Source organism: Cephus cinctus, unplaced genomic scaffold (genome assembly GCF_000341935.2).
Source record: "Cephus cinctus unplaced genomic scaffold, Ccin1 Ccin1_scaffold1034, whole genome shotgun sequence".
In the NCBI taxonomy this organism is placed as follows: domain Eukaryota; kingdom Metazoa; phylum Arthropoda; class Insecta; order Hymenoptera; family Cephidae; genus Cephus; species Cephus cinctus.
Genome location: NW_014333567.1, coordinates 68,941 through 93,667, shown reverse-complemented (window position 1 = coordinate 93,667; position 24,727 = coordinate 68,941). Strand labels below are relative to the sequence as shown.

At 41.9% G+C, this 24,727-nt stretch overlaps 3 protein-coding genes and 1 long non-coding RNA gene across 18 annotated transcripts in view; 1 reads left to right on the top strand and 3 right to left on the bottom strand.

Moving 5' to 3' along the window:
• The window catches only part of LOC107271690, a 3,757-nt gene extending 1,988 nt beyond the window's left edge, over positions 1–1,769 (bottom strand). For 2 of the 7 annotated variants that reach the window (XR_003060970.1, XR_003060973.1), the window contains exons 1-4: positions 1,425–1,760; positions 1,082–1,242; positions 822–1,002; positions 487–711 (exon numbers count right to left, since the gene is read on the bottom strand). Coding sequence is in view for 1 of the 7 variants with exons in the window: in XM_025088905.1 (XP_024944673.1) it covers positions 161–422; positions 487–635 (411 nt within the window). In the remaining 6 variants the exon portion in view is untranslated. Of the gene's footprint in view, positions 1–14; positions 423–486; positions 712–821; positions 1,003–1,081; positions 1,243–1,424 lie in introns of those variants that run through there. The other 5 variants (XR_003060974.1, XR_003060971.1, XR_003060969.1 and 2 more) reach the window with 5 other exon arrangements.
• A 1,703-nt stretch (positions 1,770–3,472) lies between these two features.
• LOC107271677 (multidrug resistance protein homolog 49) lies at positions 3,473–23,337 on the bottom strand. Of its 6 annotated transcripts, none has more exons than XM_015747927.2 (17): positions 23,068–23,337; positions 21,379–21,605; positions 20,178–20,488; positions 19,841–20,073; positions 12,582–12,715; positions 11,862–11,931; positions 11,178–11,262; positions 10,801–10,994; positions 10,333–10,581; positions 8,948–9,785; positions 8,616–8,819; positions 7,433–7,784; positions 7,087–7,314; positions 6,035–6,984; positions 5,532–5,933; positions 5,294–5,440; positions 3,473–5,197 (listed from the first exon to the last, which is right to left on the bottom strand). In XM_015747927.2, exons 5-17 carry the CDS (start codon positions 12,691–12,693, stop codon positions 4,994–4,996), a joined length of 4,035 nt encoding a protein of 1,344 aa, XP_015603413.1. In that variant the 5' UTR covers positions 12,694–12,715; positions 19,841–20,073; positions 20,178–20,488; positions 21,379–21,605; positions 23,068–23,337; the 3' UTR covers positions 3,473–4,993. The 6 variants fall into 6 exon arrangements, with proteins under 6 accessions (XP_015603413.1, XP_024944658.1, XP_015603415.1 ...); XM_025088890.1 differs by lacking the exon at positions 23,068–23,337 and adding an exon at positions 22,070–22,087; XM_015747929.2 differs by lacking the exon at positions 11,862–11,931.
• LOC112494948 lies at positions 14,882–16,697 on the bottom strand. Of its 2 annotated transcripts, none has more exons than XM_025088903.1 (3): positions 16,508–16,697; positions 15,339–15,442; positions 14,882–14,997 (listed from the first exon to the last, which is right to left on the bottom strand). In XM_025088903.1, the coding sequence occupies exons 1-3, from the start codon at positions 16,687–16,689 to the stop codon at positions 14,906–14,908; spliced, it is 378 nt and encodes a 125-aa protein (XP_024944671.1). In that variant the 5' UTR covers positions 16,690–16,697; the 3' UTR covers positions 14,882–14,905. The 2 variants fall into 2 exon arrangements, with proteins under 2 accessions (XP_024944671.1, XP_024944672.1); XM_025088904.1 differs by having other exon boundaries at positions 14,906–14,970.
• LOC107271691 lies at positions 17,005–19,806 on the top strand. Of its 3 annotated transcripts, none has more exons than XR_003060977.1 (4): positions 17,005–17,126; positions 17,184–17,825; positions 18,064–18,295; positions 18,387–19,806. It is a non-coding gene; the product is annotated as an uncharacterized LOC107271691 (long non-coding RNA). The 3 variants fall into 3 exon arrangements; XR_001538723.2 differs by having other exon boundaries at positions 18,064–18,299; XR_003060976.1 differs by having other exon boundaries at positions 18,064–19,806.
• Positions 23,338–24,727: the final 1,390 nt, after the last annotated feature.

Below are 24,727 nucleotides of genomic sequence, written 5' to 3'. Positions count from 1 at the left end.
CCCCTCCCGGACCCCCTCGTTATAATTAGACTTTTACTCATTAAATCAATCCCGTTCGCTTTTAATCGATGAACCGTATATCGGTTCGATCATTAATTCAATAATCAGTCTACTTGAAATTACGTTCTCCCATATGTCTCTTATATTTCTATTTCTCTATTTATATATGCATATTGAGAACAGGTTGAATGATCGTAGGCGAGAAATAAGCCGAGGTCAAAGGTCTAATATTGATTTCGTCTGACTCCACGTATGTACGGTTCATGTGAGTAAGACTTGACACAGCCGAATGACCCAAATCGAAGATGCATCTTGATTCGATAAGATGACTCGGTATAGACTGCATGAAGATCAATCCTTGTGTCCGTAAAATGTCAATGCTGTCACGTATGACATTTGAAAGATTTGCTTGTCTTATTTTTCTAGAAAAAAATAAATGTTTCGGGAATCCAGGAGATAAAGTTTCATTTGTATGCTGGACTGTACCGGAAAAAACACGTGTCAAGCAGAAATGAAGTAAACTGTCGGTTGGGCAGTGGGTCCTCCAGGTCTGCGTCAAGAGGATGAGGGGAGACGCGTAGAGCGTGATGCTGTGACATCCGACATGCGACGGCACGATGTGTGACATGTGACATACTGTAGGACTGTTACAATCGCACTAGCAAGTAGCCAAGTGCCATATTGTCTGTCTTCATGTATTGAATGCAGAGCCTGAATATAGTAAAGCGCAGTATAGCAGAGGTGTGGTATAGTAAATGCAATGGGAGCTGGATGCTGGATGCTGGGAGTTGGGATTTGGGATTTGAGAGGTTATTACATACCACTAGCCCTTACAACTCGTATTTGACCCCGTTCACGTACAAGTTGTAATCAAAATTATGGGTACGTCATCGAGATGCAGGGACGCTGGGGCGCTGAGCATATAGAATCTCCAGTTACATTTAGATATGTACATGGAAAATTAGTCCGATCACGTGGTACGGCTGATCATTGAAACTAGCCCTGCATCATTAATTTCAGATAAACGTACAACGAGATAAAAAGTCATTAAATGTAGAAACATCTTTGGGATAAGACTTACCGAGGCTGCAGATGGTCAGAGATTCAGTGGGATAGGGCTTGCTTAAACTCTGCTTAAATAAGCTGAGACCGTTGCTGGCTTTCGCTTCCATTGGAGTTCGAGAAAGCTCGCATAGCCTGTTCCTGGTTCCGCTGTCCAAAATTTATGCGAAACACCTGCGTCTAAAGGCAAACGAAGGCGACTAACATAAGCCAGAGGAAAATGAGACGAATGTGCTGGAGTTTCAGGTTAGAGGAGGAATCTGGTAAAGTTAGGTTAGGTTGAGGTTAGAGGATAGAGGAGAAAAGAGGGAGAGAGACAGAGAGGGAGATAGAGAAACAGCAATCACATTATATGTACATACCGAATTCATAAAGCAATGGTGAATATTCTGTAGCCAGACGCGTGAGCCGCTGTTAAGCGACATGGCGAATCTACGACAGGCGTCGATAAAATTTTCATTTCGAGATTTTCACTAGGATGCTCACATCGACGTATCAGCCTAGCTTCCGGCGTATTCAGCCATTCCGATTACTATAACCAGAGACAGTGTCAATATGTCTCTCTATATACCGCTGGCGATTTCATATCCTCTAGAAACTTGTGAATTAATCGATAAATCCTCAGACCGACTGTGTCCTAACCTGTCCAAGTACGACTGCGATACGAAATACTGTGTTGATCGTATGGATCGTACGGACGGATCATAGACGTGAATTTCCGGCGAGAACATAGATGGCGCTGACGGTGGGAAAAGGGCGAAGTTGTTGCCGGAGGGTCAGCCTGGAAGCCGCGATATATTAAAAGTTCATAAGCCAAGAGGACGAGGACGATGAGTGCTGGTGGAGGAGGGTGAAAGATGATGATAAGGGGTGAAATGTGGATATGAGAGAGGTGCTTTCGAATTGCGTCGACAGATGCTCGATAATGGAGGTGTTTCGTATGAGCTTTGCTGTCCGAGGTTATGTTATGATGCTTTTCTATAAAAGCTGCATCGTCATTTCTGCATCATCGTTCACGCTGCCATCTTGGATAAATCGCCGTTTCACCAACCGATGTTTAACGCGCAAATGAGAATCTATTAAGCTTTTCTCATGGGTGAGTCCGTACTGTGTGCGTTCGTGTAGACAGCTAAAGCCTTTTCCCTGTTTTTCCTGAAATTCCGACGAAACTTTTCACGCTACTGAAAAATCTAAAGCATTTATACGAGTTACGACGCGTTATTTGCATTGGTGAGAAATACAGCGACGTCTCTGGCTGAGCTTTCATAACCACGTATGAGCTTGGATAAATGTATATGCTCGTGCTTTTAGGAGGCGAGTTTTACGTACGGATATCCTCTGTACAGTGTACTCTTAGAAATATTGTAAATACTATGAAGAACAGAGAGCGAGGACCTTGTGGTACAGAAAAGTAAGAGCGTAATACGTATCAACGTAGCGACGGGAAAACTACGCGACCCATTGTGATGATCGAAAGTCGTACATAATTCAGGCGTAGAGATGTAAATGAATAAATAAAAAGTTAGTAGGGATTAACTGAGAAAATTTTTTATTAAAACGAATGAAAAAATATACGAAATTTCTCGGTAACTATGCAAATGTGTGTTGTTCATACCGTGGAACGTTCAGAATTTCTTTTTACGTCTGAACGTAAACTACGAATTCGATCTCGTCCCCTGGGAAAGTTTTTTAACGTTTGAATTCGATTTCCTTAGGATTCCCATAAAGGACAAAGGGAATATAGGTTATGGTCGTAATAGTGAAACGTTGAGAATTATATACGTGAAATTTTTTGTTTGAAAAAACAGAAAGAGCGCAGTTGGAAATCGAGCGCAATCCGTGCCTTGAGGGTTGACGTTAATGAAGTGTCTTCGTAGAATAAATCGAAGGGGTGAAAGGTCAAGGAGAAACGACGAGAGAGGTGAGGGATGAAAGGGAGGCTGAATGCTTGGTGGCGAGGATGAGAAGCCCAGGATCAAGACGATGGTGGAAAGGGGTGAGTGGATGATGAGCATCGTCGGTGAAGGATCCCAGATAAAACGTGGATATTGCTGTGATTAATTAAGCGAAAGATATACGCGTATTTGGATGCCGGACCATTTGAGCCGTACGATACATTTATCACCGTGCGAAATCAGTGCTCTTTAAACGCGGGAAAATTTCATATCCCCGTTGTCGAGCTTTGAGCAGAGTTACTTTGGGTTGAAGGAGGAGCAATAAAAAAAAATAGGATTCGCATAAATTCAATTGATTGCAGGGACGAACTTGGGATCTTTATCAGTTTTACGCTCCGTTTCCTTCCATTATCACATTTTTCTTTTCATTTCATTCTTCCGAGATCCCTTGCTTGTTAGAGGGTTGCGTATCATGGAATTACTGTTATACGTAATACAAATATACTACAAAGGAATGACCGTATAAATTTCTTCTTTTTTTTTTCTTCTTTTATTTATTTCCTATATGACAGATGTATAATATTCTTGCTTCTACTTTCTTCCTTCTGCTTCCTGCTTCTCGTTCGTTCTCTAATATTCTCTCTCTCTCTCTCTCTCTTTTTCTCTTACAGTCATATATAAGTACACGCGCACAGTTTACTCATTCACTCCCTTCGTCTCATACGCAGCAGACACTCATAGAGATAGCAAAAAAAAAAAGTAATACTTCCTTGTGATTACAGTACTAGTATCACCGTAAAGTACAGAATAATTTCTCGCGGCTACTCGATAAGGTTCATGGCGGATCCATGAGGATTAAGATTGATTGTTGGATCGATGATCTATGGTCGACTGATTTTTATGTATCGAGAGTCTCGAGGGGGTTGGGTAATGGCGCTACCCTTAAGTAAAGTGGTTTCACCGCGTAGTTACTTGAAAATCTTGAGAAGGAGTGTGCCGAATTTTCATACACTAAGCTAGAACGTTTTACTACGTATTGTCTTTGCAACAAAGCACTGCGGTATATGTATAGATATTAATATCCACTATGATCTATTAATTACGTTTAACTAAGTATCAAGTTAAGTATACGTTTAAATAGTTGTGTTAAGTTAGGCAGCCCTTCTCGCTATACGCGTTCCTATCATCACCTTTTGACAATTAATTTCCTCTGGAATCAATGGCTCCCACTTTATTACGTAAGGCACGAGCTGTCGGGCGAAGCAGGCAGCCAGGTTAAAATTTTAGTTAAATATTTCAACCAGTCAGTTTTATATTATCGTTAATCTAGAATTCGAGGAATTCAATTGGTATCTTTTTTTTGGAAGCATGATTAGAAACAGTCTCGAACATTGTTTGGCATCGAGGATAGTGTATTATTTGAATTTTGAAAAGTAAAAGGGCTATCAATGTTTTTCTGCAGAACTGGAGGAATTTAAATTGACGGGGGGTTTTCAAAGATTACTCTTAGAATTGTAGTTACTGGAACCGAGAGTATCGCAAACCGTGAAAAGTTAAAAATCGAAAATAAAATGAAAAATTGTGGTCACGTATTGTTGAGGCTATTTTATATCTATGAATCCGATCGTATTACATATACTTGCAATCTTTAGCCCTCAGCTTTCCCTCTCGCAGCGACGATATACTATCTCTCATTTTGACGTAACGCGGTCTAGCGTCTAAAAAAAGAAACTTAAGAAGATAATACTAGACATCTAAAAATCAAAGTACGACGATAGCGTAATAACGGATAACTATGAATCACCATACCGTGCCAAAGAAAGTAGAATACAGAGAATAACATTTAAACATAGAGAATAAAGCGGATATACGTGGGTGAATATTACAAACGATCAATGGACATTCGTGTTATTCCCTTTTTACTAGGAGTGTACCGGTTGTCGAATATGCTCCGTTTACGAAAGCCTAGAGTACTCGTGGATATTCTATTTTGTTTATAGGTCAGAATCAACCAATAATTCTTAACTATCAAAAGCCTATTCCATGGCGGCCTCTTGTAGAGCGTGTAGATGGGCGTAAAGTCCATCAGCAGCAATGAGGTCATCGTGAGTACCCATTTCGGCTACCATACCCTTCTCCAAGACGCAAATCACATCAGCATTTTGAATAGTTGCCAGACGATGGGCTATCGTTATACAGGTACGACCCTCCATAGCTTTATCCAGAGCGGCTTGTACAATCTAACAAGGAATAAATGATACATTGAAGATCCCTCTGTTTCCATTAACTTCATTTACCTCTATTTATTCGATATTTGGGTTATTTAATATTTTTACCTTCTCGCTCTGCGTGTCCAGGGCAGAAGTTGCCTCATCCAATAGAAGAACTCGAGGATTTCTCACCAGGGCGCGGGCGATAGCTATACGTTGTTTTTGCCCTCCGGATAATTGGGTGCCTTTTGTTCCCAGTCTGGTTTCGTAACCCTAAAATGATAAATGATCGTTGTAGTACCTGATAATTGGATGCCAGGAATTTTCTCGAGAGAAGCTGTGAAGTGAATGTTAAGATACTGACCAGAGGCAAGGAACTGATGAAGCTATGAATATTCGATTTCTTAGCAGCTTCAATAACTTCATCTAACTGTACGTTCCGCTCGTTGTCGCCGTAGGCAATGTTCTCGGCGATCGTTCTGTCAAAGAGAACTGGTTCTTGGCCGACGACACCAAGCTGTGCACGTAGAGCAGACAAGGAGACCGAGGTGATGTCACGGCGGTCCATCGTAATGGTACCTGAGATTGGATCATAGAGACGCTGAAGAAGCTGGATGCAGGTAGACTTTCCGCAACCACTTTGACCGACCAGGGCGACCATTTGTCCAGGTTTTACGATGAGATTGAGTCCACGTAAGATTTGCATTTCCGGTCGAGTTGGATAGTGGAACTCGACCTTGGAGAATTGAATGAGGCCATCGGCTTTCTGAGAAGAAAGAGAGCGATTCAAATGTAATATCAAGAAAGAGAATAGGAGATAGGAACTATTATATTGAATTGAAAAGTGGATGAAAAATCAGGACCTACCCAATCCTTATCTTTTCCTTCGAGTTCCGGCGGAGTTGTGATTTCTGGTACTCTGTCGAGAAGTCTGAAGATTCTGCCCGCTGAGATTTTTGCGGTATTGAAGTTTGGCGCGAACGCAAGAGCCTGGCCCAGCATCCAGGATCCAAAGATCAAGGCTTCCGAGACTTTGATCACATCCTGGTAATGAAGATTTTTCCTGGCGACGAGGTAGCCACCGTAATAAAGACTGAGAGCATAACCGAAGTAAGGGGTGGTTTGTCCGCACGAGAAAACAAGTCCTCTTAGTCGGTTTCTGGTCCTAGTAGCCTGGGCGACGTGAGCAAGCACAGCGTTGTACCTCTCCAGGAACGCATTCTCCTTTCCAAGACTTGCGACAGTTCTTATATTTGAGATGGCCTCGATAGCTATTCTAGTTGCACCCTCCATCTTCCTCTTCTCCTGAAGACCCTGGCCACTCATGATTCGCGCCTCAAAGAATACTGCTCCAAGGACAAGAGGAATCGAGACGACGGACACCAGGGTCATCTCCCAGGTATAGTACATGGAAACTCCGATACCAAGAACTAGGGTAGACAAGGCCTGAAGAATGGCACCGATACGACTTCCGGTTGCTCCTTGGACAGCTGCAGCGTCCGAAGACAGTCGAGCGCATAGGGCGCCAACACTGTTTGAATCTTCGTCGTACCAACCCATCTCTTGCTTAAGCATTGCACTGAATGTGGTCTTCCTGAGCCTTGTCGTCATGCGTACTCCAGCTAGACCAAACATGTACATCTGCAGGAAGGTACCCAACCCGGTGAGCACGCCGACGCAGATGAACAGGATTGAGAATCTTACTGTCTCCTCCCGAACTTTATCCTCATCCTGAAGACCCAGGACAAAGTATACTTCACCAAAAAGCACAGCGAATGCAGGAAAAGATGCACCTACTGTCGCAGCAGCCACGCAACCTGTCGATATATTACAGTGTCAACATTTTCCGTGATGGCTCCCATCCATCACTTGCACCATAGATCAGATTAATTTTCATCATTTATACAAGCTAATCATACCAATCAAATTGAAAGGCCATTCAGGCTTATTCAATCCAAATATTCTCATCATGGGGGCGTCATAGGGTTTCTCGTATTCTTCGAGCTCCTCCTCAGAGGCTTCGGATCCACCAGCCAGGGACAGTCTGTGAGAGTGCATGGACAGTGTCGAAAATTGCTTCTTCAATGGCGGCTTTGGCTTCGGTTTGGTAGCCGTGACCGTTTTTGCTGCAGATGCCGTTGCCTTTGCTGTACGACAAACGCAAGATCCATTTATCACTTGCACTTAAGTAAGGTACGCAGTCACAATTTTCTTTAACTATTTTTAATTCATCGACTCTATCCAACGGATAAATAAGTCTCCTACCTCTTGCAGCTGCACTCGAATCCGCACATACGAGCCCGTAGTAATGCTTGCCCAGGGCTAGAAGTTCCTCATGGGTTCCCATCTCGACAACGACGCCATCCTTTATGAAGACAATCTTATCGGCATTCGTAATGGTAGACAGTCTGTGCGTTACGATAACCGTTGTTCTACCCTTGGATGCTGCATCAAGAGCCCTCTGGACCGTAGCTTCACTATGAAGATCAAGAGCGGAAGTAGCCTCATCTAGGAGAAGAATGGCCGGTCTTCTCACCAGGGCACGAGCAATGGCGATTCTTTGTTTCTGTCCACCAGACAGCTGCGACCCTCGTTCACCCACAGGACTGTCGTACCCCTGAATCAATCAATCAATTGGCTGATTAATCAATCAACAAATTCCACGTAATTCCTCTAACAAGTATTAAGCCTAATATATCCTAAGATTAAATATCCATTAATTTTTCAATGGCGTCATCCAAAAATTGTCATCAACTGCAGACAAGTCCGACTTGTCTTATCCATCTCGCAATTCACTCAAGAGAATCCAATTGACATCACAACCTGGCGAAGATCCCAGACACAGATCCGTTCCAATCAGCTGCCCTTGGAGTCCATTCATCCCTTCCTCCCCTCTGCCCTTCAAGCTTAATAAACCCCCCTTACCCTTGATCCACCTTCACTTTTTATTGACTCTCTTTGATCCTGTCTGATCTTCCAACTTTTTTTTTCTTTTGTCCCCTAGGAAGAGGCCTACCTATTTCTTGTTTCCTAAAATTTCTTATCAGTCATTATCAACCCAAGAGATTCCTATTACCGAGTAAAGAATATAGTCCAGATAGCTTGTTAACGCGCGTCCGATTATGAGAATGTGCTCCTTGCCGCTTCGTGCGTTAGGAATAACGTGCGGCCGTGAATGCGAAGGCTCTATTTATAGGATAAGTTGGAAAATAGTCATTGGACAAGCGTCTGAGAATGCCAGGGACGGATTTCGTCGCGAGTGGTTAGGCTAGCTAGGTAGGTACATTTGCTCAAGAGGTAGATAGGCACCTAACGGGGGCAGCCCACTTTTCTTTAGACAAGGACCACTCGGACTTGACTATAAAGAGGCCATCATGGAAACGATAACTGACTTTCAAATGTGTATCTCCTGGACTTACGATCTATCTTATTGCAAGGGAAGACCCACCTCTGTCAGTTTACTGATAAAGTCATGAGCATTCGCTTCCTTGGCAGCTTTGATCATTTCCTCCTCGGTGACGCTGTCGTTCCCGTACCGTATGTTCTCGCGGATGGTGGTGTCAAAGAGAACAGGTTCCTGACCGACGACACCGATGTAAGAGCGTAGCCACTGGACGTTCAGTTTTGCAATGTCGACGCCATCGAGATGTACCTGTACTCGTGAGAGTGGAGCAGCAATAATCGATCAATGTACGAAGAGTGAGCAAGATAATGAATGGTCGAATGGATGAATGGATGAGTGAATGAACTGACGTCATAGATCGTAAAGGGTTGACTGACCTGTCCCTGAAGGGGATCGTAAAGCCGCTGAATGAGCTGAAGGCAGGTAGACTTTCCGCATCCGGAACCACCCACAAGGGCTACAGTCTCCCCGTGATTGATCTTGAGATTGAGACCCTGAAGGACCTTGACGTCCTTGCGAGCGGGATAAGAGAAGTGCACGTCCTTGAACTCAATGTCCCCGTTGACGGTCTTGAGCTTTAGACCTTCCTTGCTGAGGGAGTCTATAGTGGGTACACGATCAAGGACCTGGAAGATGGCTGCGGCTGATCCTCTAGCCACGGCGAAGGCCTCGAGATGAGGCGAGGTCAGTCCCATGTTCTGAGCACCAGCCAGCACCCCAAAGAAGACTATCACGAGAACGGCTGGAGTGTATTCCTTGTCCAACTTTGGTCTGTCCTCGAGGATGAGCTGAACCCCGTACCAGAAGGCCAAGGCGTAGCTCAGGTAGATGATGAACCACATGACTCCACCGCCGACTCCGGACCACATGCCACGCTTTATACCCGTCCTCTCTGCGGGCACCAGCTTCTGCGCGTACCTCTCGACCTCCTTCTTCTCCCCTCCGAACGCCACCACAGTCCTTATTGCTCCAAGGACTTCCTCGGCGACGCTTCCCGCCTGACCGTAAGCTGACAGCTCGAGTGCTGTCAGCGAACTCTGCACCTTGGCCACTATTGCCGTCGCGATCACGATTATCGGAGCGCAGCTCAGCACCACCAGGGTCAACTTCCACCCGTACACGAATGAGATCACGATCGACGATATGAACGACACCATTAGATACGTGAATATCCCGAGCTTCTCTCCAATTCCGTCCTTCATCTTATCCAGGTCTCTGCGCAAAATAATCGATCCGTTCGATCCTTTTGATCCTAGACGCTCTCTCTCACTCTCTCTCTCTCTCTCTCTCTCTCTCTCTCTCTCTCTCTCTCTCTCTCTCTCTCTCTCTCTCACTCACTCTCTCTCTTTCTCTCATCTCATAGTCAACCTCTATGTACATAATCCCATTAGTTTCCTAATCACCTTACCAGTCTTGGACCTTTACGTTTTTCACACACTACTGAACCTCTACCACAGAACTGATTAGTCCTTGGAAATGTGAGAGAGTCAAGTGATCTGCGAGCAGCTAGAGACAAAGCAGGCTATTCACATAAGACATAGATTAAAGTAAATCAGGTAACTTCACATTCACCAACTTGTTGCATACTCCCGTGACTCGAGTTCCGGTGCTTTCTTTGGCAAAGACAGGGTCGAAAGCACTTTGACATTTTCTTATTAAACACGTGACTCCACGCGACAAGTCGTAACTCTTCGAAGGACGTCAAAGAGGACAAGGCAGAGAGGACAAGGAAAGACAAACGGCAAATGGCATCTTTACTCACTCTGTTATTCGGCTGGCAAAGTTCGTCGAGGTGTTCGTGTCGTACCAGGCCATATCCTGACGTAAAACTGCTTGAAGGAACATTATACGTAATCTAGCAATCTGTCTGAAGGCCGCTATGTTCAGTAGATCCACGGTGAAGATGGCGAAGAAAAACTGAACAGTAGAGAGGGCAGCACAGGAGACGCCAAAGGCGACGGAATCGTCATAAAGTGCATCCATACGTTCTGTACGGTTGCTGTCAGGTCCTCTAAAACATATTAGATAATTCCCTTTTATTTATTTAGCTATCTATTTGACCTATACTGTATTGATATATATATATATATATATATATATATATATATATATATATATATATATATATATATATATATATATATATATATATATATATATATATATATATATATATATATATATATATATTTATTATTCATTTAACAAAATAACCAAGGATTCTACTTACAGGACTCGTCCACCACCAAACCATTCCATAATAATGGTTGGAGTACTCGTTTGATTTTCCATATTACGATCAACCAGCAATGTCGTGAATTCACCGTATTGTATGGTGGAGATTGGAATACAGAGGCCGGTCAAGGTCCCCATGATCAATCCACCAAACAGCAGCATCAGCTCGGAGAACGTCGCAAATCGGAACTAAAATAAATGGCAAGTCAATTAATTAGGGTCCTGTTACTTAATTATTTTAAAACATGTGACAGTCTTGAGTCAGAGTCCATTATTAAGGTCTGTTTGTATGTTCAATTACTATTGTTCTTTATCTCTTCGTCTCACTGTCTGTCTGTCCGTTGAGATGGTCTCGATGACCTTTGAACTCACGAGTTTATAATAAGGCACGGGCGGCAACGAAGGCGCCTGTGGAGCAGGTTTCTCTTCCTCCTTGGTTTGTGGTGGAACAAATTCACTAGGGACAGAAGTACATTAAATGAGTATTAATCAGATAATAGTAATTAATAAATTTAATTTCTATTTATAACCCCAAGTGACCTCAGCCATCTCTCACTTTGCTTTAGTTACTAGATCTAAATCACCTGTCGTAATCTGAATGAAACTAGTTTATCATGAGAATCAGAAGCTGAACAGACGGCTCAGAATGCAATGGGAACCTGTAGGATTAAACCTGCAGGCAAAATTGTTATCCAAAAGTTTATTAAGGCTAGTATAGAATTTCCTATAACGATGCATGACCCATGATCCTTTAGAACTCTCCTTGAAATGTACTCGGTTATACATATAGTGTGTCTTTCCTTGTAAAAATTACAAGGTACGTGAATAATAGAAAATAAAAAAAAATGCAAATGGCTTTTCATCAAACCAATCGGTAATCGAGGATAACAGTCGAACGACAGTAAAGACTGTTCAGTAATGCTTCGAATGTTCACATATGTCTTTCATCTTCTTTCTCTCGACAGAGTTCGATCGTTACTCGTCGTGATCACAATAAAGTTGTATCCAGCAATGATAAAATTCTTTTTTTCTCTCTGTAATAAAGGTATTTCGTACATTGGTTCGCCATTTTCCTGCAGGATGTATTCAGTCTCCTGACTATCCTTCTCCTTGTCTCGTTGATTGTCTGCAATGAAAGACAACGCTACACGTACTCCCTCTGTTTCTCCGCAGCACTTTGTTCTTATATTTTTCTATGTGCAACTCGTGCACTAAACTTTCGTGCTCTTCGACAAGCCGTTCACCAGACCCGGGGTGCCGCTGCTGCCCTCTACCTCCCACATGCCCCACAGCGTCACAGAGGACGAACAAAGACAATAGACGAACAGGAGGAAGAATAAAAAGAGAAGAAAGGAAGACGACCTGGGTCGTCGTAGCTAAGGTAAAGCATTACGTAGACGCATAGCGTCGCGACGCCACAGCAGCAAGGATTCAGGTAACAAAGGTTCCTTTTCTTAACACAGTCCTCCGCAAAGGATACGATTGACCAATTTTAACCAATTTTTTGTTATCATCAGGAAATCATTTTCACAATGGACGTAGGTCAGGATCAGGCAGTGAGGTCAATAGGTTATCTGAAGTAAAAATTGTAGGTTAAAGAAACACATGGAAAGATTTAATCGAAGCGATAGTCAGCTGAGATATCCCTCTTGGATTATAAATAATTGATGTCTAACCAAACCCCATTCCATCCAATGAATCAATCAGTCACCAGTCAACAACCAGATACGTATCATTAAAATCTTAATGATAATTATATGTATCACTAATACTTACACCTCAAGAGGATTTTTTCCGGGGGGTGTGAGTTTGATTTGGGGGGCTCCATTTGTATAGCTTGCGGTGCCTCGTGAGGGCTCGTGGACCACTGGTAAATTCGCTGCGTCATCGCGCATTCTCAGTTAACAACTCTGAAATGGAAGATTAAAAATTCATTTTTTACATGGCCCTTAAGTCCCAGCATCCACTTATGCACTATATCATTATCCCTTACTCCGATGAGACCCTAGTCTCATCGGATGATTCGGATAGAAATAATTATATTGCCACATTTTATTGCATTTAATTATTATAATCCTAATTTTTTTTAACAGTGATAACCACCGTTCCTCATCCTAAGATCATCCTTGTTTTTCTCATTGATATTTTGATTCGGCCTTTGAAGCATGGCTACTGGGCTTGGCTTAGTTAAGCCTAACGGCTCCTACCGAATGCTCAAACGAATTATTTTTAGTCGAGTTTCTGGGTCGCCATTGCCCGCCTTTCCTTGCATATTCCACAGGCGTGCTTCTTCGTACGTCCAGTCGCAAAGTAATATATATATATATTTTTTTTTTTGGCAAACGCGTAAACGCGTCAAACGTTAAGTGAGAATAAAGTGGAAGGAGATTTTAAATTTTATGACCGACTTTACAAACAAGATCACGAGAAAAGCCCTGAGCTTTTAAGGTTCGACATGTCGACCACAGCAAGGATGAGAAAAAAAGGTACAAAGATTTTAAAAGATAAAATAAAAAGGAGATCAAAAAGAAAGAAGCCAGTAGACAAGACTCGAGATGAAGTATCTTAAAAAAAATATTTGGTCCAGCAGGAGGCTGAGATAGAAGTCGATTACCAAGAAATTGAATAATTCTAAAAATCACTGAAAATACCGCGTGGAGATTGAAAAGCAACAAGAGGGACTGCGTGAATGTGCATAAGTGTGCACGCAGGCGTATTTTGACCAGGTTATTTTGGAAACGGCCTTGCGATCCCATCGTAGACGCTAGTCTACTTGAAGATGTCGTCGATGCGTGGGTTGGCTGGATGCTGCCAATAGAAATACGCAGGTCGAGATTATTAGAATGCTTTTTTAAAAAATTGCACAATCCCCTATACGAATTTCGGATACAATTGTTTTTTTTTCAAAAATCAATCAATCCACCAGAAAATAGACGTCTCAAGAAAGAACCGAGGAAACTGCCCCGGCGTCGCGGCGCCAGTACTATCAGTGGCAAATCGCCGAGTCATGTAGGCATACTGTACAATAATTTCACCGGCCGTTTTTTTTTTTTTTCAAAATTAATTTTACTCCGTTCGACCCGAACTCGTCGCATTACGTTTATAACGCGTCCTGGCCATGTCGTGTCTATGTCACGTGACCTTTGACCCACTAAAAAATTGTCCAACCTCACCCAACCACCACCCTTACACACCCTAGCCCACCCTCTGTTCTGTATACCATGATTAAATTCCATTGCCAGTACCCAAGAATCAGCATCCGCCGTTTGACGAGATCACAGATAATTAATGAATAAAATTATGACTGTCTCGGTACAGGGTATATAATTTAAATCCAGCTTTAGAATTCTAATTGATAACGAATAGATAACACATGAAGACACACCAGACCTGTCTAACACAGCGACGAGTAGATCGGTAAGGATTCTCGAAGCTTTTGATTAGGAGTCAGCTGGTAAGTATGATACCAGACAGCCAGTCTACCCAGTCCCCCTAGGGAGGACTGGTTAGTCCCCCCCATCTACCACTACTAACAAATCCAATTATATACCCTTGATATTTAATAAGGTTAGGTTAGGACAAATCTATTGTTGTCATTCTAACGTTCAAATCAATCACGGAGCAATAATCGAATTTATTCGATTTCAATCGAAATCGATTGATCCTATTGATCCTTGGTATCTATCGTACCAATTGGCTGATCGATAGTTGCTCCATTTTCAAATATCTACCTTGCACTACTGTTTCCAATCGATATCCCAGATGTGTCTAATCTCGACGACGGTGGGTTTCGGTGCGTTAGCGGACCCCTTCATAAGTGTCCGTCACACTTCACTTTGAACCCACGACACGCGGCACGGACACTGCCTGCAACGAAGCTGCCTGATGTTGCTCTCACGAGTTTCTCCTCTTGCGAGAATACGTACTCAGATCGGAGAACTTATTACGACTGGGACTGTTAACGATAGGTCGAGAATTTTCGTCGCTTAGATTCTCCGTTGACTTTGATAATGGGTGGCTCGTTGCACCGTCACTCTCCTTTATAGGTCAAAAACCAAGAGGGGATTATTGAGTTTACGCGAAAAGATAAGACGCAACTTTTAATGTGACGACGGTGGATGCGACTGCGGTGCGGCACAGCTTTGATGCCAAGTGGGGATGATCTCTACGGTCCAAGATGGTTCAAAGTGACCTTGCGTGATGGGCCAACGTTTCATTAAGAGAGAAGATAGTGGTGGGGGCAAGGGGTGAAGAAGTTAGGGGGGGGGGATCAATTGATTATCAAATTTCCGAAGGATTTGAAAAATTCTTTGATTTTATCGAACTTAGTAGTATTCTTGTCGAAAATTGTTTTCTACTTTTTGGATACCTTCTAGGGATATTTGAGTAAAAAAATTTTTTTTCACAGGATTTGTAGATATACTGATTAAGCGGTTAGTTCAAATTGGTATGTTACCTTGAAAGATAACGTGGGAAATTTTGTATATGAATACATTTTTTTGGGAAATTTTTTATTGCTATCGTCACATTTACCGCCAGCCAGTGCTTCCACCGTCACTGCCGCTGTTGCTGTCGCCGTCGCCGTCGCCATTGTTAACCTGATGAACGACGACTGAATTTCATAGTCATTTTTTGGACTAATTTTTAAAAATAAAATTCTCATTTTTTTAAGGAGAACGTGCTAAGTGAAAAAAAAAACGACAAGGCACGCAGAGCTCGCTCCGTCACGTGGACGCCGTGATCTCTTGCGATGGTCGTTATCATTGCCGTCGGCGTCGGCGTCGGTTTCGAGCATCGGCATCACATCAGAAAGTGATGATCAGCGATCAAAACTGGACGTACTTTTGGATATTCGCTCGCGTACCGTAGGGCTTTGCGGCACTCGACAAACTGACGCCGCGACGACCCGACGTCCAGACTCTTACGCAACGACGCCTCCCCCTACCCCTGACGTCGTACGACTCCCGCGAGGAGGTGGACCCATCCCCAAGATCCGCATCCGGTAGGAACCGGTATGATCCAGGACGCCCAGTCGGGGTTACGAATAATGACGAAAGCGACGCGTCGCGTCAGCCAGTCGGGACGCCCTCGAGCATCCCGACGCGTCGCGTCAGGTGAGTCAATACGCATGAAAATCTGACGAGATAGTCTAACCTTACAGTTATAAAACTCGAAGATCAAAAAAATCATCGTGGCTCTATATTTGATCATAACCTCTTAAGAGATAGATAACCGACGCCGGGCGTCGCGACCGTCCTCGTGTATCTATGACTACGTTTACACGAGGGTCTCAAACCGGTTTAATTGATACTGATCTAAAGGAATTGACCAATTCCAATGTATTCCTTACGAGTAAAAATACCTATGATTTGTCTATTCTTTTAGATCATTATTAACTGAACCGGTTTAAGATCATGTAAACGTAGTCTATATCAAGGATACTTTTCCTCCAAAAAAGCTTCATATGCGGCATAATGCGAATAAATGTCACCATGCCAAAGCGCAGGCTTGGCTCAAGGAATACAGACTAAAATTCTTTAACGAGGCTCTTGCAGATAAGAGATCAAAGATAAATAAACTATTGATCCTGTATCAGTTCGTTTAAAAAATCAACAACTTCACAGAAGGATGAATTAAGAATTTTATCATAAAAATAACATCTCTCTCGATCTCATTAAGCGTATTTGCTGTCTGTGTCATACCCATGTGATCGGACTTGATTAAAGAGACACACGCGGCGTCTTAAAGCGTCCCGACGGTCTCGAAGAGACGAGAGACCGCACGATACACTGATTACACGAAAGATGCTGCAACCTTCGTCCAACTGTAGCCAGAACCGTTGAAAACATCTCAATGCAGCTCGATGCGGCTCTACCGAATGCATATTGTCATGAAAATAGGCCGCGCATGCGCGTTAACGACTGAGCTCGTGACACGGTAACCCATTTGAACGTGAGAATGAAAAAATAAAAAATTAAAAAAAATATTATTCCTAAGTGTACAAACCCACGTGCACCAACTATCCAATCAAGCGATTAAAATGATTAATTGACTCTCCACTGAAAGGCCATCAATGTCTACCAATAATTTCTATTATGGAGTCTACGCTAATGGCTAGAGCGACGGCCACGCCACTGGCGTCGTTTGGGCGTTCGCTGGGGCAATACCGGCGCCAGTGACGATTATTCACAGTGTGTCTAGCAAACGCATTTCGTCGCCCTCTATTGTACATTCACGTTGTCCAAATGTTTCTCGTCTTTCGGCAAACGGACGCCGTATTTAAATTGATCCTGTAACGGTATTTCCTCGTGCAATAATAAGGTAAGACCGTGCTGCAAAGAGCTTTCTGTAAATAGTCGTTGCTGAGTCTATTCTTAGGATCAACGTGGTCGCCGTAATCGTCCCCTCCTCTTTTTCTCCTACGTAAACCCCGAGCAACCCCCTCGTCCCTCGTCCGTTCGCGCTTCCAGAATGGCGACGTTCTCAAACTTTTTCTGCTCATCGACGTCTGGCGTCGACCGTGTACACGGCGTTCGAGTTAACCTCTGTTGGAAGACGTTCTCAAAGAAGGCAAAGGAGAATACACACAGAAAAATAAAAACGAGACAAAAAGCAAATTTATACGCTCGACTCGGTTCACTCGAGGAGCAATGCGTGCGATTGAGAAAACTTTCCACGTACACGTGGACTATGGATTATGACGCAAGGAAACGAAGAGATTCGTTAAAGAAGCACTCCTATTTATTTGACGTACGTTTCATGTATTTTCGTGGATTACTATTTTTAACGCGACATAACGGCGTCCCGTTCGCGTCACTCTGGCTATTCCGTCCGCCATGCTTGCTGCCGACGCCATATGTCTCGCGCTGTCAAATTCTCTGAAACCTCGTATATCAGGACGCTCAAGGAAATGTACCTCGTGATCGTGAAGATGATCTTCGATACCACTGGCGAAGGAGTAACCTAGAGATTTAATGGAGGAAGAAAATTTCACGGAGGCTCAGCGAAGATACATGACAGGTATATCAGTGTCAAGTAAGAATTTGCACAGTAGGTTGTTTAATCTGTGACGTAGACGTATTGGCGAATCTAATACGTGTCCCAGGAGTTCGATCATACTTCCTAAATACGTGACAAGACTCTTGAGTCAGTAAGGTAGAACGAGCGGTTGATAGCATCCTCAATTTTTATTTCAAGAATCACTTTCAGCCTGAAGTATTCGCTGGATATAGATATACCCGAAATTTTTACTTTATAGGTTATGTTACGTGCCACCAGCACGTGATTACGTAACGGCCTGACAATAGAATTACATAGATGCCAGACGTCGCGATCTGATGACGACGAAGAGACGGAAATATATAGATATTTTGATAATTTAATACGATTCGATATTTCTTCGATTGTGCAACGAATGATCGGAGGACCGCGATCACGACTTCCGCGTGTCCAAGCGATGCCAACTGACGCTAATAGAACATTCTGTATATGTACGTACGTATCAATAGACATCATACAAAGAGCAGGATGCTTAACCTCATATATTAATGTAGAAGACCAACGTGTATCTTCCATATATAGATGAACGTTGATGCACTCCATGAAATCATGACACCAGGATCATGTGCATTCGATTGACTTCAATTAATTGCCGAAGAGAATCACAGTACAGAGGACAATTGTAGTGTCATGATTGCGGTCAATATCTTTTGACATCACTTGAAATATGATGGTCGATAACTCTTTAACGTACATATGAATTATCGAAGCAACGACTGCAACGGTTCCTTTTTGGTGCTAATCGTGAATAACGATTCTCGATAAGCGATTATCGATTGATCGATAACAATTCAAATATATACAATTGATGTTAAAGTACAATCGTCACAGTTATCATTACGTGGAAGATAACTAAAAAACAGTATAGTCATAAGCAATCAGTGTCAGGATTTGGAAACCGTGCTAAATGCGAGTAAATCCAAGTGAGGTCATCCTTCTTCCGCTATTCGAGGGAACATTAGGTAAATTGCTGGTGTAACCGGAAAAATGGAGGGCAAATAAACTGACTAAAGCGAAAGGAGAGAGACGAGCGTGGAGCCAGAAGGGCTATAAGTGTAATGTATAGCTATATATATATTTTTTATTCGTGTTATACATTATATTATACGCGTAGCGAACAACGGCTATTTCTGACAGTACGAATCTCGAACTAGCAGTTTAGTTTCACGATAAGCAGGCAAATGCTGATGCAGCGAAGATAGTTTTCCCGTTCGATCTATACTCAGTCATGTTTTTTATTCGTATGTCTGATTCTCAGTATATATATGCGTGTATACCAGTATATATGTATATATATTTCCTTACACGATAATAAGCCGTTTTCAAAACTATCGTTGGAAAAGGGAATAAGAAGGAATTCGATCGCGAATGTTGTTGCCTTTCTGAATTTTAATCTCAATGTCGGGTATAATTTTCTTAATGGTTACGGAACTTGAGCGAAAGTTCACATATCGATGCAAAACGTTATGTCGAAAGTCGGAAGGCAAGTCCCGATTGATGCAAAGGTTCGGTGGAAATTTCCATGGGGCCTCGGGTAATCTCGGAAGGACTCGGCGATATTCGGACGGCTCGTCAAACTACCCATTCGCCATTTACCAATCGCTACATTAACTGCAATCCAACCGTTGAATTGGTGGTGTGGCAACCGCGCTCGGGGAATCGCAACTAACAAACGATTCGCCGTGATACGTCGGTGCCTCCACGAGTTCGATGAATGAATGTATGAAAAGAGGTAATGAAAAAGCTAATCGTCAGAATCGACCTATTGGCCCGTCGCGATGGTAAACAATTGCGATACGAGAGCGCGAATCTGACATTGAGTCGTGAACGCGCAGTGTTGCAAGGAATAAAAATGTAAGTGATAGAGTATTCCCATAGTCTTAAAACGAATGGGGCGTATAAAAGATAAATAAATATTGAAAGAAAAGCATAAACAAACAGATGCAAAGGTAATATTATTAATAACTGTCACTCACCATTTCGTAGAAATACTGCCTTTACGGCAAATGTCTTCGTGAATATTACTCAATGTGATTATTAGTATACTTCCCGCATGGGGAAGCGGTTAATTAATAACTTCAATCTTGCCAATTTGTTTAATTCCCTTTTCGGATACTAGAAAATATCACTTTTTATTCCCTTTGGCTTTCTATCACTCCCAAGTGATTTGGCGTCCTCGAGATTACTCGTATAAACTCTCTACCTAAAACTGATGATGTCGGTCGATTGATAATAGTATTGATTATCAAAGAAACAAGAGCAACGTGTGAATGTATACAAGGAATCAATAGATTTATTATGATTGAAACGAACCTTGGTAAATAAAATAAAAAATTCACTCTCCCACTATCACTTGAGATATAATAAAATAGATTAGTGTTTTCTGACAGTCCACTTTTTCTTTTTCCCCCTCTCTCTCTCTCTCTTTCTCTCTTTCTCTCCGTAGTTCAATCGATGGATTAAATCAGAAGATCGAACACCAAATCGATCCCTCTATTTATAATACTCCAACAAGATTCAATTCGAACGACCGTCTATAAGTGTTCTCGTATATTGATCATTTTGTTGTTCGTATTTCCAATAAACCGCCTCTGCTTCACCATATGACCTCCTGCCAATCTAACCTGTTGATAGAAGCAAGATACAATTCATCAGTTAGTCAGTGTTAGCAGGTTTACACGAAGCATTAAAACTGACACGTTTGTCAAGGACAATAAAACAAATGTTACTTAAAACAAGAACAAAGACAATTCATAAAATTTCACTCCATGGCTCGTGTCTCGCAGTGGATGCTTTTCAGATAGCAAACTGTCTAGAAATTGAACAGCAACGCCTTAGCAACCCCCAAGAAAGCTTATCATCAGAATGACGACAAGATGAGTCCCGGCATTGGCCTGTTATATTTCTCCCACGCCGAAGCGACACGTAACTACAGTAACAAAGTGGCAAACAGCAAAAAAGTATAGCGGACCAACGAAGGAACAGCAGTTGCTCATTTTTTCTCGGCAACGAATCAGAAACGTGCTCTTAACATTTTGCTTAGCAACTAGCGTTTTTACATATTGAATGCTACGTTTTTTTGACGATACAACAGAACCGTTCGCAGGTCGTAGAAAAATATGTATGAAATTGCATTTAAAAAATTTACTGTCGTATTCGTTTTTCTTCGAGCACATTTTGCTGGCCGAGTAGTCATCCAAGTCTCAACTCTTCACAGCCGGTTCAGTCAACACAAATAAGCTGAGTATAAAATTCCATTTGATTGAACTTAATTCGCTGGACAAGCGTTTAATTTAAGTGATAATGAGAACGTGCCAGTGAGTGAATCGCATAATACATAACGTATAAGCGACGCAACCTCATTGTCAAGCAGAGTTTAGTGAGGTCAAGTCATCACTGACAAAGAAGACACTAGATGCATTGTTAATGAGTTGACTTATGGCATTGTCGTTTTTACTATTAAACATATAGGTGATTAAGATTTAATTATTAATTTTAATTGTTATATACTGACACTCATCGGGTACAGTCTTGCTGTGACTGCCACTGTTATTGTTACTTTTATTGTCACTGTAGCCGCCACTGTAACTGCAACTGTCGTTACAACTGCAACTGGTACTTCCTTGCGAGATTTGTCTCCAAGAAAATATTTTCAAAAGATTTTTTCCTGGGCTTTTAGCCCTCCACTGTTAGACCCATTTATAAGCCGCAAGATGATCACGAGTGCAGAACTATGTATACCTGAAACAATAGCAGTTGTGAAGATTCAAAAAGAAATTATCTTTCAAACGACAGCAACAATTGTTGACTATATCTTTCTAATGATTTTACATCACAATAAGCACAAGGGACAAGTGTGACATTAATTTATGCACGAGAAACACTGTAGCGTCTCATTAAAAAAGCCAAACGATCTTCTAGACGACCTTCTGCTCTCACGTTGTTATGTCACCATTGCCAATTCTGGGAGCCTCTAGACACAACGGCTTTACTGTAAATACCGTTCCTAAAGTAGACGTTACAAAATTCGTGCTTATTATTAGCCTAGGTAGAAATGAGATAAGTAAAAAATCGGTCACGTTGTCTTGGATTAATTTTAACTGATTTATTCTGTTACTGTCTTATCATCGATAAGTCAAACTAAATTTGCCATTAATCCGTGACATTAAGTCTCGCACTGGTAAATTAACATTTTTTTCACTTACCATTAACCACAGACCAGTTTAGTTCTCTTACGAAAAAGCATAGACTTTCTTGCTACTTCTCTCTCTCTCTCTCTCTCTCTCTTTTTCTTTTGCATAACGTTATAATCAACGGAATAGCTCTGCACATTTTCTAGGACGTAAATTCAATCAAGAGAAAATTATTTGAACAAGGCAAGATCCGTGAGTAATGTTTAAGTGAGAAAGACAGTCCGTGTTAAAGGATCAAGGGAAAGAGAAGAGGCAAAAAATGCAAGGTCTTACGAATTGCATGGAAGCCATGACGTCACCAGTGTCCGAACACGATACGCCGATAATAATGGCCGATATGACCAAACGCGATTGTCTCCTAGTTACTAGTCGAAGCAACTATCAGTAACTACCCTATGCGACTTGAGTAAATTTGTTTTCCCGTTGCTACTTGGATATATCGTCCTGGCTAAGCGACTTATGGTTGATTAAGTTGCGCTCAGGACTCGATATCGAAATCCTGACCGTTTCTCTAGAAACATTCATTTCACGGCTTGCTTGATATTTTCACAATAAAATTAACGTACGATGAGGATAATTGAAAGCTACTGCTCCGATTTTAATACAAATATAGAATAAAGTTACGAAACTATCACGGAAAGTGAAACAATTTCGAAGAATCGCTCTGCGACTCGTTCACGTCTGTTCGTCCGTATGACTCGGCTTAACTCGGACGCATTCGGCTCCTCTCGTCTCATCTCAAACCTCAGTCTTGCAAGCCAAGTCTTGGCTGTCCTAAGAACTTTCTGGAAATAAGACTGACTATCCGAGAGCATGCTTGTCAATCTGTTTAATCGAGGCAGAATCAAGAACAAGTCCAATGAAATCGGACAAGTACAAATGACACGTGTGCACAGTTAGCAATAAATATCGTTACGATTACAGTTATAAAATCAGCAATTAAAGTTAATCCAAAGACATACAATCAGCTTAGGCAGTGTATCAACACTGCAAGCTTATTATTCCTTTACCTTCCACGTTCTAAACGAATAAAACGATCAAAACGTTTTACAACGATGTTCACGCCAGTCCCAGTACACGGCTACAAATCAGCTGATCCTACTTCCGAAGAAACAATCAAACTTTCAAGATCCTTGGTATCTCACAGTCCTGATGTCTCTTATCAGCCCTTACTGTCCCCTTGTCGTGATCATTGAACGTGCTCGCGGTTGTTCTCTCGCAATATTTTCACCCACTAGATACCGCTCAGGCAGAAGGCCGTTTTACACTGGCCCTCCTTCCCGCTGGAGGCTCTATGTATACCGTCCTGCTAGACAGCAATGGCGTGTGCGTGCACGTATGGTGGGAGTAGGCCAAGTTACACTGATAAAACTTCCCAGTAACAACTATACCAACTAGACCTCGTGTAGCCTCGTGTACCTTTTTTTTTGCAACGGTCTTTTTTTAAAGATGAATTTCCTCTCGTCGCTCGCACTCGTTTTCAGCAAATTACTCATACATCACCACAGGAAGCTGGCATCCTCATCCTTCTCGCGGTTTCGTTTATAACTATGGTTACCATATAATACATATGTTTGGTTTACTGATGTCTTTGCTTTAGTAAAGTAGCAAACCTATGTATGCTGCCTATACCGCACTTACGCGGAATTATGCTATGCCCCGTTTACGTAAGCAGTTCCCTTTCGCCAGGAGGCACACGATATCCTATGTCAGACGCTGTAACGCATTGAAGATAAGTTATCGCTATAAGTCTGTTATATAAAATTGTATGTCTAATGAATTAGGATTTCAATTTCTTATATTTATGTACGTACCCGTGTGAATAGCAGGTGTAAGATAAGACGTGGAACTTACATGTATACCTAGAACATTCGAATTTTCGTTGTGCACATTTTTCCCGCATACCTCGTGTCGTCTTACGCTCGTTAAAATTTTGTTGGTCTCTCTCGGGATTATCGAATTCAAATTATCAAAGATTAAAAGTGTCACGTATAATCTATATATTTAAAAGATATCTAATCAATTGCTATACTGCTTTCTTTTTGCCTTATTTAAAGAGTTCGAATTATCAAAGATTAAAAGTGTCAAATATAATCTATTTAAAAGATATCTAAAGAGTTGCTATGCTGCTTTCTTTTCGCCTTATTTAAAGAGTTCTCAGAATTCGTCTGAACAACTTTTATCGATCCGATGCTGTCTCGCTGAATATCGACCGAATCTAATGACAGGAAAGTCCTTCCCATACGAGGGAAAAAATCAATAATCTTACTTCGTCTGTTATATGTCTGTATGAGACGCCATACCTATTACTATAAGACAGATTGCTTCTAAGTAACCTAACCTTAATGCATCTAAACATTCCATTGTGACACATAACTTCCAAATATAAGGGTCCCAGAACTCTAACCTAGACAGGAGTCACTCATGTTACCGAAAACATCACGTTATGAATTACACACAGCAATTAATCATTTCGACCTCATACTAATTCCATTTGCCGAAAGAATTTTCCACGAGAAGATTAAAAATAACGTCAAGCTCACAGAAATTCTGAACGGTCAGAAAATTTAAACCGTATGGAACAGGTGTTAACATGTGAATTTGTTCGAACGATTAAATCCCTTTAAAGAAATCTCTAACGATATATACATATATTGCGCAATAATACCG

What these genes read in the sequence shown, in the direction of transcription:
- LOC112494948 (XM_025088903.1), bottom strand. Translation starts at nt 16,689, where the DNA reads ATGCATTCGGTAGAGCCGCATCGAGCTGCATTGAGATGTTTTCAACGG. An exon ending in AATCAAGTCCGATCACATGG is followed by an intron (nt 15,443 to 16,507) that starts GTATGACACAGA and finishes TTTAAAAATTAG; the next exon opens with TCCAAAAAATGACTATGAAA. An exon ending in GGTGGAAGCACTGGCTGGCG is followed by an intron (nt 14,998 to 15,338) that starts GTAAATGTGACG and finishes CCATCACGCAAG; the next exon opens with GTCACTTTGAACCATCTTGG.
- LOC107271677 (XM_015747927.2), bottom strand. Translation starts at nt 12,693, where the DNA reads ATGACGCAGCGAATTTACCAGTGGTCCACGAGCCCTCACGAGGCACCG. An exon ending in TTTGCCAGCCGAATAACAGA is followed by an intron (nt 9,786 to 10,332) that starts GTGAGTAAAGAT and finishes TATTTTGCGCAG; the next exon opens with AGACCTGGATAAGATGAAGG. An exon ending in TCATCAGTTCCTTGCCTCTG is followed by an intron (nt 5,441 to 5,531) that starts GTCAGTATCTTA and finishes TTATCATTTTAG; the next exon opens with GGTTACGAAACCAGACTGGG.